This window comes from Trachypithecus francoisi, unplaced genomic scaffold (genome assembly GCF_009764315.1).
Source record: "Trachypithecus francoisi isolate TF-2019V2 unplaced genomic scaffold, Tfra_2.0 Lachesis_group5, whole genome shotgun sequence".
In the NCBI taxonomy this organism is placed as follows: Eukaryota; Metazoa; Chordata; class Mammalia; order Primates; family Cercopithecidae; genus Trachypithecus; species Trachypithecus francoisi.
In genome coordinates this window covers 82,053,158-82,070,823 of record NW_022681470.1, presented here as the reverse complement: position 1 = coordinate 82,070,823, position 17,666 = coordinate 82,053,158, and the positions used below count along the sequence as shown (strand labels likewise).

Genomic DNA, 17,666 nt, shown 5'->3' with positions numbered 1-17,666 from the left:
GGAACATAAGCCCTCTGGGCACCAGAACTCAGTCAACTCTTGATTGGGTAACTCCCTGGCCCTCCTATTTTTAATGGACTCCAGGAATTAAACATGCATTAAAAGCGTGTGACCTAAAGTATTGCCCCAATACTACTAAGAGTGGGGGTGAAGGAGACATGTGTCCCTGTGCTCTTAGTAAGGACTTCAGGTTAAGTTTGCAAGGCTGAGGAATGGTCTGCATCAAAATATACCTCTTTATTTGGCAGAAAAATAAACCCACTACCTTTTCACATTATAGTGAGAAGAAAGATTCATCTAAGAAGTAAAAGAAATGAAAAGAAGTGAAAAGGTTTTACTTCTAACCCTATGCAGCTGTGGAGGCCCAATGAGCTCTTCTGAGTAGCTGAAGTTCCATCTTCAGGAACCTCACACATCTCATGTGCACAGAGAACCACTGGTCAGATCTGGAGCAAGAGGGACTTACTCTACCTGGGGAAGCTGAGGGCCAGATGAGGAGTGACAGCAGGGGGAGAAGCCACATCTAACTCCAAAGCCAAAGCTTTTTGCATGACAGTACTAAGCCTCATGTGGATATCTTTATTTACTCACTTTCATTCATTCTTCCATTTAAAACCAACATGGTCTCTGGTGTCAAGGAACAAGTAAACCATAAATAACATAGATGGAGAGAAATAAACCTGAGGAGGGACAGGCATGATCCAGAATAACCGTGCAGGAGGGTGGTCCTACTACTTCAGGTGACCTAAAGTATTGCCCAATACTTTAGGATACTGTTCATACTGGGCTCACCAGCTAGTATTAGTATCTGTGTTAGCTAGTCCCCTTCTAACACAACCCTCAAATTATCACCTGGTCCACAAGGCAAACTGTGAAGTGGGGTGATGGGTGCCATGTGATTCAAACAGGATAGAAGAAAGAGCACAGGCTCTGAAGCCAGATGTCGCTAATTATTAGCGGGGACCTGAGACGCATTTCTTAACCCCTCCAAGGCCCTCAGGAGCTCCTCAGGAAGCTAAAACCATAAACCACCCACCCCGTCTTCCCCGCTGCTGTGTGGGTCTCTAGCCCTGAGCTCAGTTCAGACATGGCTCTGCATACACATGGGTCCCCTTCTCTCCCTCCCACGGTGGCCTGTGCTGGCGCTCCTGTGCTCTCCACCAGCTCTGGATCTGAGGGGCCGGCAGCTCCTAAGGTGGGAGAAACAGAGTCTTTCAAAGAGCCCCAAAGAGCACGAAGGGGCCAGATTCAACAAAGAATGCAGGAGACTGTGGGGGCCACCCAGGGTCCCAGTGAGGCTGCAGGAACTGTTTCCAATTTTGTTTTAGAAACAAAGTGATTAACACATGTATCATGAAGGCAGGGCCAAATTGAAGTAATGAACTAGAGGACAGTCAAACAGACTGTCTGGAACACACTCGGTTACAGAACGATCACACCCATCCAATCGAGAGGAGCTGCCGAGCCCTCCCCACCCCGCCCCCTCCCACCCCCCACAGCGGAGCACGCACAGCAGCTTCCCTCCCTGTGAATTCATATGCCTTCTTCCTGGCGACGCCTCGGCTCCAGCATCTGCTGCAACAAAACTGAAATGAGGGAAATATCTTGCCTCCGTCTTCATCCACACTGAGGTGGATCCCAGGTTAAAGGGGCAGGAACTAATTAAAACACTGGTCTCATTCTGTTGGATTACAGGAGAGACAGCGCTGTCTCTGGGGACAGGCCACTCAGCCCATGACTCTGCAGAAGGGGAAGTCCGTGACTCCACAAAGAAAGCAGGGTTGAGCACACTGCAGGGAAGAAACCTAACCTCCGAGGTATCAAGTCCCTAAGCCCACAACGGCTTTGTCCACGCTCTGTATGTTTCCCAAGACAGGAACCCATCTGACAAGCCTTTGGTTGTTAAATAGTTCAGACTTGGAGTCAGAAAGACTTAGGTGAACCCACTGGGCACCGTGGAAATCTCCGGAGGCTTCAAAGACTGTCAGGCTCCCTGCAAGCTGGAGTAGTAAACATTCCAGAGCCCCCCCGACAGAGTTTGCAGACACAGGGGATGTAAAGGGAAGGCAGAACCAAGTAGAATGCTCCAGAGCCACCAAGGTGTGCATCAGGATTGTCCAGAGAGCTTGTTTAAAATACAGAGCCCAGCCCTGGAAAGTCTGAATAGGTAGCTATAAGCCCAGGAATCTATATTTTTAAAAAGCACACCTTCTTCCCTTCCTTACCCCTCACTTTGATAAAGACTTTTCTAGAGGTTTTCTAAGATAGCCAGCAGTTAAGAGCTACTGGGCATAGTGGCTCACGCCTGTAATCCCAGCACTTTGGGAGGCCGAGGCAGGTGGAATACATGAGCCCAGGAGTTCAAGACCAGTCTGGGCAACATGGCAAAACCCTGTCTCTACAGAAAAATACAAAAATTAGCCGAGTATGGTGGTACATGCCTATAATTCCAGCTACTCAGGAGGCTAAGGCAGGAGGATCCCTTGAGCCTGGAGTTTGAGGCTGCAGCAAGCTATGATCCTGCCACTGTATTCCAGCCTGAGAGACAGAGTGATACCCTCAAAAAAAAAAAAAAAGGAAAAGGAAAAAGGAGTTCAGTCTTTGAAATCGGACTCAAGATATACTACTTACAGCTGTGACACTATTAGCTGTGAATTCAGGAACATTAACTTCTCAGATTCAGTTCATTTTTCATATGCGAGTAAGGATAGTATTTATCTCATAAGTTGAGCAATACGTACAAAGCTCATTTTTAAATGTCAGAACTTTGGGAGGCTGAGGCAGAAGGGTCACTTGGGCCGAAGAGTTCAAGACCTGCCTGGGTAACACAGTGAAACCCCATCTCTACAAAAAATTAAAAAAAAAAAAAAAATTAGCTGGGCATGGTGACACACCTGTAGTCCCAGCTACTCAGAAGGTTAAGGTGGGAGAATCGCTTGAGCCCAGGAGTTCAAGGCTGCAGTGAGCAGTGATGGCACCACTGCACTACAGCCTGGGCAAAACAGTGAGACCCCATCTTTAAATAAAAATTTAAAAATAAATTTAAAATGCTGGACAAATGCAGCCACATTCTGCCCTGCCACAGCCCAATCCAAACCTAGGTGTGGCGTGGAGTCTAACATCCCAACCTCTCCTCCTCTTCACCTGGCTGCTGTCAACCATGCCCTTTTGGAGACATCACTGGGAGGTTTGGAGATCACCATGGCCCTGCCACAGGTAACAATGGAATCACAAGTGACAGGTGAGAGTCCCCAGAGATGAGCCAAAGAGGAGTAGGAAGGAGGAGGAGACATTCACAGAAAAGGCACTCTGGGGTGTCAAACCACAAGATAGTCTGTTTATAACTATCTGCTTAGTTAGGATGTTCTGAGCGGAGAGGTGCAAAGAGGGGAGATTCCTGAAACAGGATTGCAAAGTCAGCAGGTTTTTCTTAATTGGAATGGTGTTATGTAATACTGGGAAAACGGTAAATGAAGCATTTAGTGACCCTAAATGCCACTTTATGAACCGTGACAGCCACTGTGGGACTGGGGCAGGGAGTTTGGAGCCTCTGTTATGGTTCCCAAGAATCCTTGCAAACAGGCCACGGGGCAAGGGACAGTGAGGATGAACCTGAGCCCCGGGGCCACAGGCAACCTGGTGGGCTGAGCTGCAGAGTTGTGAGAGGCAGGAAGCCCTATAGGGAAGAAGGAGTAGCCAACTGCACTTCACCAGTTACCTCCAAAGGGATGTTGAGAGGGTGTTTTCACTGCATGGCCCTAAGGATGTGCCCATCAGCAGGCAAGGCCTCCTGAAGGATCTCCTGCCCCTTTCCTTGTCTACACAGAAGCCCTTGCTCCTGAGCCAGAGTTAGACAGCTAGGGCCACACCCGACTGGCCTTGACTCCCACCCTTGCAGGCCATCTCCCAAAGGCTGCCTCCCAGAGGCCAGCCTGAAATTCTCTTCCTTTTGCTGCAGGAGTCAAAACCACCACGAGGGGCAGATACTCACCAGTAAAGGTAGTAGAAGAAGGAGAGGAGATAGAAGGCCAGCTTACACCAGGCCTCCTTCTGACAGTAACTCAAAGTGTCGGCATTCATGACCACTGGTGGGTCATAGGCTAGTTCTGAGCTATCTGCCGGACAGTGGAAATACCTGTAGGGAGAGAGGACATCATTGTCTCTGAGGTCCTGGTACTTCTGGCATCACCTGGGCAAGCCCTTCTGATGCAGGGCTTCTGTCGAGCAATCCCTGCCAAGCAATTGCCTGCCTTCTGCCCAAATCACAGCTCAAGCACCGCTGAAGAGTGGCTCAGCCACTATCTTCCAGCAGGTAGTAAATCCCCAAATACTCCGACCCACTGGCATCATGGCAATTTCACCCATACACAAAGCTGCTCAAACAGATGGGGAAATGTGTCACCTGGCATTGCCTGGGAGTCTGAGGAAGAGCCGCCTCTCAGGACAGGTGTAGGCAGAGGTACGGGGCTCTACTGCCACTGCTGGGGCGCCACCGTACCTCCATTCTACCCTAAAAACTACTTTACACAGACCCTTATTGAAAATCCTGAGTACTTCAGGACATCCTATTCCCACTTGAGTGTAGAGCAGTTTACAGGTGCTTTCCTTCTTGATAGTGGGACCTAGAACTAAAAAAGAACATCAGCCATCTGTCGGGAGAGAGCGGGCCCCGGACGGCAGCTGGGTGAGCGAAAGAACGTGGGTGGGAAAGAGGAGGAGGGGGAGCAGCTAACATGAACTGTGTCTACTTCAAAATACTACAGTCCCAAGGCTCACCTGGCCACAGCCCCTGAGGAGGGGAGCCCAAAATACTACATTCCCCAGGCTCACCTGGCCACAGGCCCTGAGGAGGGGAACCCAAAATACTACATTCCCAAGGCTCACCTGGCCACAGCCCCTGAGGAGAGAAGCCATCAGGCTTGGTGAGACCTGGGGCAGGAGTCTGAGCCTCCTGAGTCCCTTGGGAAGTGGTCACTGCCCCCAGGACACTGCCCCCAGGGACCTGGCCACAGCCTCCTGCCCAGCCCAAGAACAAAGTGCAGCTGGAATCTCTCAGCGAGTTCCTTTTTCAGTCATTCTGGTAAAGCCACTCAGAGACCAGGAGTGCAAATAAATGGCTTCCCTGGGCTCTGGGACAGACAGTGGTCCTCAATGGTGAGCATGGGCCTGGGGAGAGGGCTCCAAGTGGGGAGAGGGCTCCAACCGGGAGATTAATCACACTGGCTTTGAAGAACATCCTGCAATGTAGCAACTCACAGATCCAGCATCTCTGCTCCCTCCTCCTTCCCCTTCAGAGAATTGCACTGACGTTATCTGTCACTGACACTGTGCTGAAAAGAAATCACAAGCCAGATTCGATGACAACTGCCAGCTCACAGCCCTCCAGGCCACTCACCTCTCCTCTTCCTGGGAGCGATCTCAAAAGCTATTTGCTGTCACTGTAGTTTTATTCCCAGGTGACCTCATTAAGTGGAGGCAGAAGGGCAGGGTGGCCATATGGCTCCATGGAAAGAGCAAAGGCCCTGCCAGTCACTTGTCACCACACTGACTTTCCTTTGGTCACTCATTAATCCAGCTGAGCCTCAACTTTCTCATCTGTGAAATGGGGACGGAATTGCCCTCCGCACAGGGCTGTTGTGGACTATTATGTGAGGCGATGTATGCAAATAACCTGGGAAGAACAGGTACTGAGTCAACAGCAGACAGTCCTATTTCCTTTACGCAAACTAAGAGCCAGAGCAGGAGGGGACTTTCTCTGTATGAGAAATGTCACTGATCTGGACCTTTTGGAAAGGAGGGGGAATGGAAAGGGGGATAAAGGGTGTACAAGGCCTTTGATTTTTAAAGGACTCCTCTCCTCCTCATTCTTTTTTTCTTCCATGTTCTGAGAACTTACTAATTGCCAGGAACTAGACTAGATCCTGTCAGGGATTCAAAAAAAAGGTAAGACAAAGTGCCTACTGGCAAGGAGATTAGAGCCCCTCCCTTCCTCCATAGAGATGAACTTTCCAAGTCTATGGACACTGGCTGCCTCTCCTTTTCCTCCCTTTTGGACAAGTGCTAGCCCCACAAGCAGTGCCCTGATCGATGTTTTGTCAATCACATTTCTGATACCCTGGCTTGACAGCCCCCTACTTGAAGGACCTTGGGACAAACTCCTTTCCTGGGGAGAAGAGCCAGCCCCTGGGGCAGTGTGTCAGGCAGCAGGGACTCGGACTGGGATTCGTACAGAGGTGGGGCATAACCTCAGCCCTGCCACGTCCAAGCTGAGCAACGCTGGACAGCTGACTTAACCTTTGTGAGTCTCTGTGTCCCCATGTGTCAAACACAGAAAATGAAACCCAGCTCACTTGGTTGTTGTGAATCCTGGATCTTCTATTTGACTTCTCTCTAATTCAGATGATAGCAGATTGCCTTTACTTAAAGTGAGGCTTCTCAATGTAACTGAATCTTTTTCCTTCCTCCCTAAACCTGAGATTTCTTCTACCCTACTGGCCCTGGTCAATGGCACCATCAACCTCCCGGCCACCCAGCCTAGAGGCGTCCTCTCCCTCATCTGCACCCAATTATGGGCCAAGGCCTGTCCAGTTCACTTCCACTGGTTCTTCTGTTCTCTCACCATTCTGACTCCCACTACCTGGGTCAAGGCTCTCTCATCTCTCCACCTGGAGTTCCCACCATAACCCCCCAGTTGGATTTCAATCTTAATATTTCACCCTCTAACCCATCCTTTACACTACTTCCCAGGCCACCTTCCTAAAAATCAGATCAGGTAATGCCACTGTCTTCTTCTAAAGTTTCTGATCATTTTCCATTACCTACAGAATAAATTAATTGCACCTTCCCCATAAAATCATTTCAGGCCCTCCATATCATACTCTCAGCTGTCTGCCAACCTGTCTCTTCTTATTTCCCTTGAAGAACCCTACATCCAACCTCACTGAACAACTACTATTTCCCAAACACACCAAGTGCTCTCTTAACTCTGGGCCTTTATACATGCTGGTCCCTCTCTATGGAATGTGCTTTTCCAAAGTCACTCTTGAGTCTATTTAAGTGCTTCTTTCTCTATGCTCCTACCTGTATTCCTCATATGTCTGTTAAGAACATATTCCCCTCTACCACTAGGATGTACGTTCCTTAAGGGTAAAGGTTTTGCTTTCCACTTAACGTGAAATCCCTCACAATGCCTGGCATGTAGAATGTATTCTGTATGTTTTCTAAATGAAGGAGTGCATGTCTTAGGTGTGGCTAAATTCAAGCCAGATTTTATGGTAGAATAACAATGATAAAACAATTTGGGGTCCAATGCTCTGGCAGCAAAGGGTCAAGGGCAGGCAACTTATCTTCACAATACCTTCTCTACTATTTTGATATTCCTCCACCTCTGCCTCCTATGTCCATATGGTGACTCTATTTTACAAAAAGCCAAAAATCACATGATCTGACGCATGGTCTTAGAAGGGAATAGAATATATGAAATTATAACTGTCCCAGAAAATCCAGCCCATCTGGTAGGTGCTTTTTTTTTTTTATAAGATATAATTTACATACCATAAAAGTCACCCTTTTAAAGTGTACAATTGTACAATTCAGTGGTTTTTAGTATATTCATAGAGTTGTGCAACCATCATGACTATTTAATTTCAGAACATTTTCATCACCCTAAAAAGAAAACCTTTGACCCACTAGCAGTCATTCCCTATCTCATTCCCTCCCAGTCCCTGGCAGCCATGAATTTACTTTCTGTCTCTATAGATTTGCCTATCCTGGACATTTCATATAAATAGAATCATGAAATATGTGGCCTTTTGTGTCTGGCTTTTTTCATTGATCCTTTCTTTAGGGCTCCATGTTGTAGCACATATCAATACTTCATTTCTTTTTATTGGCAAATACTATTCCATTGTATGGATATACCATATTTTGTTTCTCCATTTATCAGTTGATGGGCATTCGGGTTGGTTCCACTCTTTGGCTGTTGTGAATGCTACTATAGATGCTTTTAACACTGACCTGCAAGGGATGGGGTTGTGGTTAATGAAACCAACAAAAAGGGCCTTCTCTTATTGGACCTGCTGCCTGAGAGCACTATGGGAATGGGCTTTAAAGACAGAGACCCAGAAAGGAAGGGATGATTGGAAGGCACTAGAAGCTGTCTATTTGCTGGACATCATCACTGGAGAGCAGGCTGCCCTGGCAGAAAAGACAAAGGATAGACGAGTCCCAGTCCGACTTACCTCCAGAAGTGATAGAAGAGTAGAGGGACATTCAGCCCCAGCGTGAGCCACTCTTGCGCACACAGGAACATGATGCAGAAGAGGCTATGGATGGAGTATTCTGGCAGCACCAGCTGAAGAGGGAGCAGAGACACAGCCCTGAGTTAGAGGAGGAAAACACCACTCCTGCTTCTATGGCAGCTGACTTCTGCCTGGACACTGCCTCTCACAGGCAGTTGATACAAAGGCCCTCCCTGGAGCAACATAGAGCCACTGCCCCAACACAGATCCATTTCTGGTAAGTTCTTCTTTTTATGGCACTCCTCTTTTTATTATACCCAAACCCAAATGACACAAGCCCTCAGTGCACTACTTGCTATTAATAGAATACCATGCTTGCTCCTAGGGGTCACCCATGGATGGCCACTGGGAAGACTGGAAGAGCTGGTCCAGTCCATGTGTCATCTGACCCAAGGCAGGACCACTAGAAGAAATACTGCAAGGGTTTCTAATGAATTCATAACTGCCCTGCTCTTATTTTTCTGGCCCCTGTGTATCCTCCTATAGTAACTCACAAACCTAAAGTGAATATGTACATTTATCACAAATATAGGAGGGTCAGGAAAAAATGGCCAGCCTCAGGAGGCAGTGGCATTTTGCCTGATGGTAGATGGAGCAAGAGGAACACAAGAAAAAGAACAATTAGCAATGACGAAGAGGGACAGTGTAGCCTCTGCGGGAAGAGGGAAGAAACTGATCCTGACCAAGAAAGGCCTGATGGTGGGAAGCAACCAGCAGGAAGACTAAGCTCTTCCACCTCCAACCCAGCCACACAGGTATAAATGGGTAAAAGGAGCTTAAAATCATTGAAAAGCTGCTCCCAAGGGTGCTTACATTTTATCAGAAATCAAAGTTGTAAGCTAAAGGGTAACTGTAAGAAATTTGGCACCTAGACCAGCAGTAGGGAAGGCTACATATATTAATGCACCATTTTACCCAGTTATGTAGGGAGATATAGATATATATTACTAAATATATTTATTTATATAATATATAAATATACTTTGTGTTGCTTAGGCTATCATGAATGCTTTGGTCTTCCTATCAAAATCTTTTGAAATATCTTGCAAGGCCTATCTCAAATGCCACTTACTTTCTTTCTTTCTTTTTTTTTTTTTTTTTTTTGAGACATAGTCTTACTCTGTCACCCAGGCTGGAGTACAGTGATGTGATCTCGGCTCACTCTAACCTCCGCCTCCTGGGTTCAAGCAATTCTCCTGCCTCAGCCTACCGAGTAGCTAGGATTACAGGTGTCTGCCACCACGCCCAGCTAATTTTTGTATTTTTCAGTAGAAACGGGGTTTCACCATGTTGGCTAGATTGGTCTTGAACTCCTGACCTCAGGTGATCTGCCCACCTCGGTCTCCCAAAGTGCTGGGATTACAGGCATGAGCTACCGTGCCTGGCCTCAAATGCCACTTTCTATTGGGAGTTCTGCCTACCCTCCCTTGTTCCTCCACCCTCCCCTGTACCTCTGGGCCCCACAGCATGTTTTCTGACCCCCTCCCAGGGGTACTTTCCTAATCTATCCATTGTGGAGTCATCATCCTCTTCCCACCTCCCTAAACAGATAGACTCCTCTGTCCAGCATTCTGCAAGCCATCTTAGCCAACGTCTATTCTTTTCTCATTTCCATTTACAAAGTGCCTTTGTACAATGCACGGCAGTTGGGAGAGACCTAACAAATACTTGGTAAAGTGCATTGAACTGACCAAGTGCATATGTTTACAACACGGCTGGCTGGCATTAGATATGCAGCCTGTGGTTACAAACTAAGATGTCTTTGGGTGGAGAACAAACTCCCTCAAACCATCCCATCTGGGTATGGACCATGACTTTGGTCTCTCAATTTAGTTAGATGAGCTAACTACCCCAGATGGCAGACGCAGAGGGAGAAACACATACGCACACATTAAAAATAAAGACATGCACAGCACACGTGTAAGACATTTTGTAACTATGGGGCACCTTCTTTAGTCTCAAAGTCCAGTGCAGATGAATTGCATTAACCCTCACCTTAGACTTCTCAGGAAGTCACCTGAGAAATCAGAACAAAGGAGCCATCATTCCAGAGGTGGTGATCCTTGGTGGGTGAACTGGGTACAGCCAGCCCCTGTGAATCTCAACCACCTGGCAGGAGGGGGCACGCCATGTACCTAGTGTATAGGAACCTCAGAGCTGTGCTAACCAACCCTATCTACCCCCAGCTAAGGCATCACCCTACCCCCTCCCATTCAAAGAGAAAGCCCACTTTCTCAGAGCTGGGTGCACCAGCCCCAGGAGGCAGTGGCTGTGAGTTCTGCTGTGCACATCTCCACAGTTTCTAATCATCGGTTTCAGCCACTTAAGCTGAGGTAATTAACACATTTAGAGACAGCCACCATGGGCCTGAATCATCCATTATTTCTCCATCTCCATCTCTAACTCCAATGACAAATCTCTGACTGATTACAATTTGGATTTCAGGTCCCACTCTTAATCACCACCGCTTCTTCTCTCTTTGGGGCTTGATTGATTGTGGAGGCTGCAACCTTCCAAGCAGGGAGGATTCATCACTGTCTCCATGCAGAGGAAAACTGCTTAATGGAGGCCAGCTAGTCACAGAGGTCTCCAGCCTTTTGGACGGCTGGAAAAAAAAACTGAATAATTTACTCTGCCATTTCAGATGGCTTCTCCAGATGACCTCTTACTACCTAGAACACTGACCACTGACCTCTTACTACCTAAAACACTACTACTTACAAGTAGAAGAGGCTCCTCCAACTAATCCAGAGACTTTTAGGAGTGACAGTGACCTTTTGATACACACACTGGTCCTTACCTACTTCCCCAGCTGCTCCTTGTCACAATTATGTGAAAGAGGTAGGGAACCTCTTCCTCCTAGACCAAATGGAAATCAGCCAGGCCATTTGCATGAGGCCTGCGCCATAGCCATTATGGCTGCCTCCACTCACACCCAACACTCAACCTTCTGGAAGGTGGTACGGTCGCATTTTCCAGGTCTTGAGGGTTGGGGGTGCCGATGGGCTGTGGGCAGAATTGATGTGCAGAGAAGGCCAGACCACTTAACGGCTGATACAAAATGCTCCAGAGTCTCTTTTCCTTTTCCTCTGACAAAGCGCATTTAAGATGGTGGGTACTCCATCATCCTGAAGCCACAAGTAAGGAAAGAGGCCCCCAAGCAACTCATGATGGGCTAGAGTGTGAGCAATAAAGAAACTTGTGTTGTTTTAAGCTGCCAAAAGGTAAGTGTTGTTGTTTTTTTACCATAGCATTATTTTAACCTATCTCATATGACACCGTCAGCAAGCCCCAGAATGAGTAATCAATGGGAAAAGCAAAGTTGTGTTCTTCACTCTTTATTCTCCCCCAGCCATCCACCCAGCCCTTAACAAGCCATCGAGGCTGGCAGGACACAGCTCCCTGTCACTGGACATGCTCGGGCAGGGGCGGAATAGCCACCAGGCAGGCATAATGCTTATTTATTTGTGTTGGCAGTCAGACCAGGCGTTCCCTCCCAACTCTGAGAGTATCTGTTATATAAAGACCACCCCTAAAGCTTCCAAGCAAAATACAGAGATGCTGATGCAAGCACTCACCACAGCCCCATGACCCTGAGTTATCCCTTAGCTTTGGAAAATACTTTTTTTTTTAATAAGAGAAGCTGTTGAATGGTGCCAATCTCATTCTTTCACTCAACAAATGGAGAAACTGTTTCATGCAAGCCACAGCCTACTGAATTGTCATATAAATTATTACCTGCTTTCTAGAGTCATAAATTCTAAATCTCAACATGAGTATTGTGGGATTCATTCCAACCAGGGGGGATCATGGAAGGTCTGTGATCAAAGGGAGGTTGGAAAGGGCGAGTAAAACCTAATCACGTGTGGGAACTGGAGGTCGGCATCCTAGAAGTGGAACAATGAAAGCAAAAGCATAGAGAGATGGAAGTCACTGACCTGGGGTGGCTCCTTAACAAGGCCACCTCAAAGGGCCCCTATTCAAGGACATTAATGATATCAGGTAAGGACTGTGTAAATGCTAACTTTATTCCACCTGTCCTGACTTCCTGCCCAGATGCTAACAGTCAATTTTCATTTGCTGGCAAACATTTCCCCCTGGATATCCCACAACCATTTTGTGCTGAAATTCACGTTCCTGCCAATTCCTGCAAACTTTATCTCCTAAATTTCCGACTTCTACTAACCATACCATCTCTGACTCCTTCTTCTCATCATTCTCCATATGAGTCTGTTTCCAAATCTTGCTTCTTCACAGCCACTTGCATTTGTTCCTTCCTTTTTATTTATCCTGCCCCTGGACCTCCTCTCCAGGCTGGTGCAAGAACCTTCTAGCAGGTTTCCATCCCTGCACACATGTGCCCTCCATCCAACAGAGCAGTATATGCCATGCTCAGCTCAGCTCTAAGCTGTTGTCCTCAATCTTGTTTTTCCAGGAATTTTACTTGTCTGCATTCTAAATATTTTATTTCTAGTTATGCATCCTCTCATTCATTCATGTATCCATTTGTTTGCTGTTTTATCCCATCAATGACCTGCAGCTGATTGGTACCCTTTATAGATTAGGAAAACAGTGGAATCATGTGCCAAGTCCTGTCTTACTTTTACTACTGTGGTGGAGAGGGGCATCAGGGGTTGTGGGAGAGATTGTTCTTACCCCCAAAGGAAAAGAAGTAGAAAGAGGATGCTTGGAGTTGAAGCAAGGGAATAATGCTCCTGGTGGAGAAAAGGGATTCCCTAAGACCAGGGGAAGGCAGAAGATGAGGAAGATGGAGAGGCAGCAAGTGCCCCTGTTGTTGGAGATCTGTCTGCTTCTCATGCATCCCAAGGGCATAGGATTTCTGTGGGGCTGGTGTCAGCATGCCTGGGACCAAACACATTAAAAGTCACAGCTATGGAAGCCACGGGGAAGCTCCTGGTGCTGAGTTTATCTTGAAGAGAGTGGAAGCTGTGAGACTCAGAGTCTCCACCCATCTCTGAATGCCCCTGTCGACTCAGACAACAAGCTTTACAGCTATAATCCCATAAGTCTCAATATATTAGCCCAGTGTCTCAAAGCATTATATAAATTCCTACAGTTACATAATACTTAACTGTGTGATATTTAGAAAAGCAGCTACCCATGCTGAGTCTTATTTTCCCCATCTGTAAAATGCCATACCTACCAGCCAGAGACACAGGATGTACTATGAATGACAGTGCTCTCAAAAGTGAAGAAACCTCCAACAAAAGAAGACACCACTATCGTGTTGTCATCATTATTATCATTAATATCTTTTCTGAGATAGAGTCTTGCTCTGTCACCCAAGCTGGAGTGCAGTAGCACGATCTCGGCTCACTGCAACCTCCACCTCCCAGGTTCAAGTGATTCTCTTGTCTCAGCCGCCCAAGTAGCTGGTACTGCAGGCATGCACCACCATGCCTGGCTAAGTTTTGTACTTTTAGTAGAGATGGGATTTCACTATGTTGACCAGGCTGGTCTTGAACTGCTGACCTCATGATCCGCCCGCTTTGTCCTCCCAAAGTGCTGGGATTACAGGTGTGAGCCACCGTGCCTGGCCAGTCATTATTTTTAGTAATCATATACTAGCTGATGACCATTCTCAGGTGGATAACTTGTTGCTCTTAACGTTAAAGTCAATGAAATGACCCAGAACCAAAGTTGGTTTCCTGACTTTTCGATTCAGTCTCCTGACTCCCTCTGATTGAACCAAGTTCCAGCTTCCTTAAGTGGGAAGAGAATCCAAGGGCTGTTTCAACAGCCTGACTCTCAAATCATAAAAAACCTCAGTCCTTGCCTGTTTTCAACGCAATAATCCAGTTCTGTGTGTCTGCCCTAAGGTTTATTTGCCCCAGGAGCCAATGAGTGTGGAGAAAAAGATAGTATCTCTTCTATTTGATTCCTCAGCCCATACTAAACTGGCCCTAAAACAGAGGATCCCTCTGGGATGCCCAGGATGAAGTCAATATTCCCAACACGGAGATCATTCTCCATTTGTTCCCAAATGAATAATCATGCACGTGAGCGCGTAGTCAGCCCCTGCTCAATTTACATCTAGGTGAGGGGACAGCAGGAAGGAGTGGACATGGATGCCATGCTTGGAAAACTAGGATTTTGCTAAACCACAAGACTATGAGAAAAGCATCTCCAAGCACTGTCAGGAAACCACATTCTGGGTCCCTTTGCTCTCAGGAGGCCATGTGCTCTTTAATCACTCTGGATGAAGGTTGTCTTTGGAGAGACTGTACCAGCCTGGGCATCCATGAAGGCTGCCCAGCCCCATAGGCCCTGCTGTGTCAGGGACTAGCACCCAACCTCAAATGGCATGATACAGTAGGAATACTCTGCCAGCTGGGACTTGGGGTGGGTCGACTTGAGTGTTCCCTATTTGTTGGTGCCGGCATATTAAATGTTTTGACCTCCTGGAATTCACATCAAAGTTTATTACATATTTTTGAGCCATAAGACAAAGGCTCTGCTACATAAGAAACTTAACACAGAATCACCTAGTCTAGAATTATAATCTTATTTAAATTTTTTAAAATTATTTTGTTAAGAGATGGGGTCTATGTTTCCCAGGCCAGTCTTCAACTCTTGGGCTCAAGTGATCCTCCTACCTCAGCCTCCCAAATTGTGGGGATTACAGGTGTAAACGACCATGTCTTGTCCTAGAATAATTTAAAGTCACCATAAAATTAGTATGACACCTACTGATTTTATGTACACCAGGAACTGTGGATGTGACTCAGAACCCTTCACCGCTAGCAGCTCTCCTAAATGCCTGGACCAAGTATTGCTTTGATCTTGGCCTTCCATGGCCAGAATTGGACCCTCATGACTGACCACCAGGGCCTGGGCCACTATTCAAGGGAAACCAGTAGCACATTATTTTCCCCCTGGGCCTGCACCAGGAACATGAAGGAAAATAAGTTAGAGAAAGCAAGAGAAGGTTGCCTGCCTGAGTGACCCAGGACCTGAAGACAGAGTAATTTTCCTCCTGGCCTGGGGAGGCCCAGTGGTCAGCGAGGGCATGAAGGGCAGAGGAGTGATAGGCTACTTTCAGCCCCAGAGGCGCTTTCTCTCCAGGCCTCCCACTTTTCCATCCCATGGGGCCTCTGCTTTCTCCTTTCTTCGCTTACCCTCCCTGAGCACATTTAATCCACACTGTGGATGTTCCTGTTGCTTCTTGGCAGCCACTTGGACTCATTTCCACCTCTCCACTGACAGAAGGCAGCACAGGGAGGAAAAGGCACAGAGAAGGGGGGTCAAAACCAGCACCCCTGCTGCCCACTGCTCCTGACTACCCAGGGAGTGAGGGCCCAGAGGCCCCTGCTGGGATTTAGCTGTGCATGACACATCTGCAACTGGCCACACATGCTCCAGACACTGCCTTCGTGGACTGCTCTGGGCTCCACTCTTGCCCTGCCCAGCACCCTGGGAGCTGCCTGACCCTTCCTGTCCTCACTGCTCCCTGGGGACCAGCTTCCAGCCTGACTGACACTGATCGGCTCAGGCACCTCTAGCCCTACTGTCATTTCCCTTGGGGCCCTCACCGCCAGCTGTACCCTGTGCAGGGGATGCAGGCCAACCATCCTGCATAAATTACAGATCCCAGCCAGTCGACTGGGGAAATTCTCCTGCTTTGATCCAAGAGGAAAAGCATGTACACACAACACCATGAGGAAAAAGTCTTCTTCCATCGGAATTCAGGGGTCTCAGCTTTGTTTCTGGAGGAGAAGGAAACCAAGGCAGGAGGTGACTGACTGGGCCTAGTGCCCTGATCTACAGCTCGGCTGCTCCCACCCTGCCTCCCACCCATTTCTTTAAGCCTCCCCATCTTTTATCAGTGGTTCTCAAACTTCATGATACTTTAGAATCCCCTGGAGCTTTTGCTAAAACCCAGATTGCTGACCCCACTCCCCCTCAAGTTTCAGATGCAGTGGGTCTGAGTGGGGCCTAAGAGTCCCCCTTTCTAATAAGGTCCCACGTAAGTCACTGAGAACTCTGCTCCTCAAAGTGTGGTCCCTGTGCCAGCATCCAGTTTCTCCTGGGAGCTTGTTAGAAATGCAGAATTTTGGCCCCATCCCAGACCTACTGAATCAAAGCCTGCAGTGTTAACAAAAGTCCCAGTGATCTACATGTACATTAAAGTTTGAGAAGTGGCTCCTCAGCACAGATTCCCAAAATAGAGTCTCCCAGCCACCAGCATCCAAATTGCCTAGGGCACTTGTTACAAATGCAGATTTCCAGGTTCCACTCTAGACTCTTTAGATAGACTCTCTGGGCCAAAAATCTGCATTTTTCAGAGCATTTCAGGTGATTTTGTTAAACACTTGAGCTGAGATTCATAGAGCCAAGGTATGAAGACTGTACAAGGGTCACTGGGCCATAACACCTGGAATATGCCCAATCCCATCTGAAGAACACACAAGGCAGATGCTTCTTTTTTAAAACCCCTGGTGTGAGGCCTCTTCCCACCCAACCCTCCCGGAGGCTGTGGGTCTTCTCCCACATTACGGTCCTGTGCTCACCGAGCCCTGCTCACCAACTACTGCTTCAGGGGCTCAAGTCTGGGCAACCAGGATTTGCAGTCAAGAGCAGTTGTCTCTGGCTCCCGGCTCTCCCACACACCGCCCCGTGGGAGAGCACCCCTGAGGCTCCCTGGGGCCCTGCAGCCCTGCGGCCAGTGGTCTCTAGTCTTGGAGGGTTGGCTTTGGCATCTTCCTGGGATGGAGGTGAGCTCTCCAGCATCCTTCTACCTCCAGAATCCCCCCTCCAGTTCTGGCCAGATTCTTTCCACCCTCCACAGGCCACTTCTTCATTCAGCCTCACAAGCTCCTTCCACCTGTCTCTGGCCCTCCTGGTATCTCAATGGACACTTGATAGATCTGTAAGGTGACAGCTTCCTTTTAGGACCAAACCTTTGGATTCCAGCCTTGCTCTGCCCACTCCTCCCAGCTTTCCTTTTATAATTGTTTTCATACAGCATCAAGACACACTTGAATTTCAAAAGCCTCTGCCAGTTTCCTCACACGCTTGTTAAATTACTGAACTACCTAAGATTTCACTCAGGGAGGAGATGAGAATAAAAGCGCTCTCTCAAATAATACCACATTTTTAAGGGACAAAATTCTCCAACAACTTGCTGGCAATTCAGAGCTTCTTAACACGTGTAGCTTCCCACTCCTTTTCTTCTTTGAGCCAGAGATGACGGGAGTAGAAATCATGCCCAGACTATAGGGAGTGATCAGGCAAAGGACTCAGACTGCTTGAGAGGCGATGCACTCACCAAAAGGAATGTTCCAAGAATGAGGAGGGCAGTGGGGTTAAGGGTTCAACAGGCCTTGTTCCGGTGCTGGAGAGCCC

The 17,666-nt window shown here is 47.7% G+C and overlaps 1 protein-coding gene across 1 annotated transcript in view; it reads right to left on the bottom strand.

Annotated features, from left to right (window-relative positions):
• Positions 1-17,666, bottom strand: part of LOC117075314 (protein cornichon homolog 3) — an 85,450-nt gene that overhangs the window by 1,669 nt on the left and 66,115 nt on the right. The window contains exons 4-5 of the mRNA XM_033197574.1: positions 8,241-8,353; positions 3,992-4,135 (exon numbers count right to left, since the gene is read on the bottom strand). Of these exons, the coding sequence (XP_033053465.1) occupies positions 3,992-4,135; positions 8,241-8,353 (257 nt within the window). The remainder of the gene's footprint in view (positions 1-3,991; positions 4,136-8,240; positions 8,354-17,666) is intronic.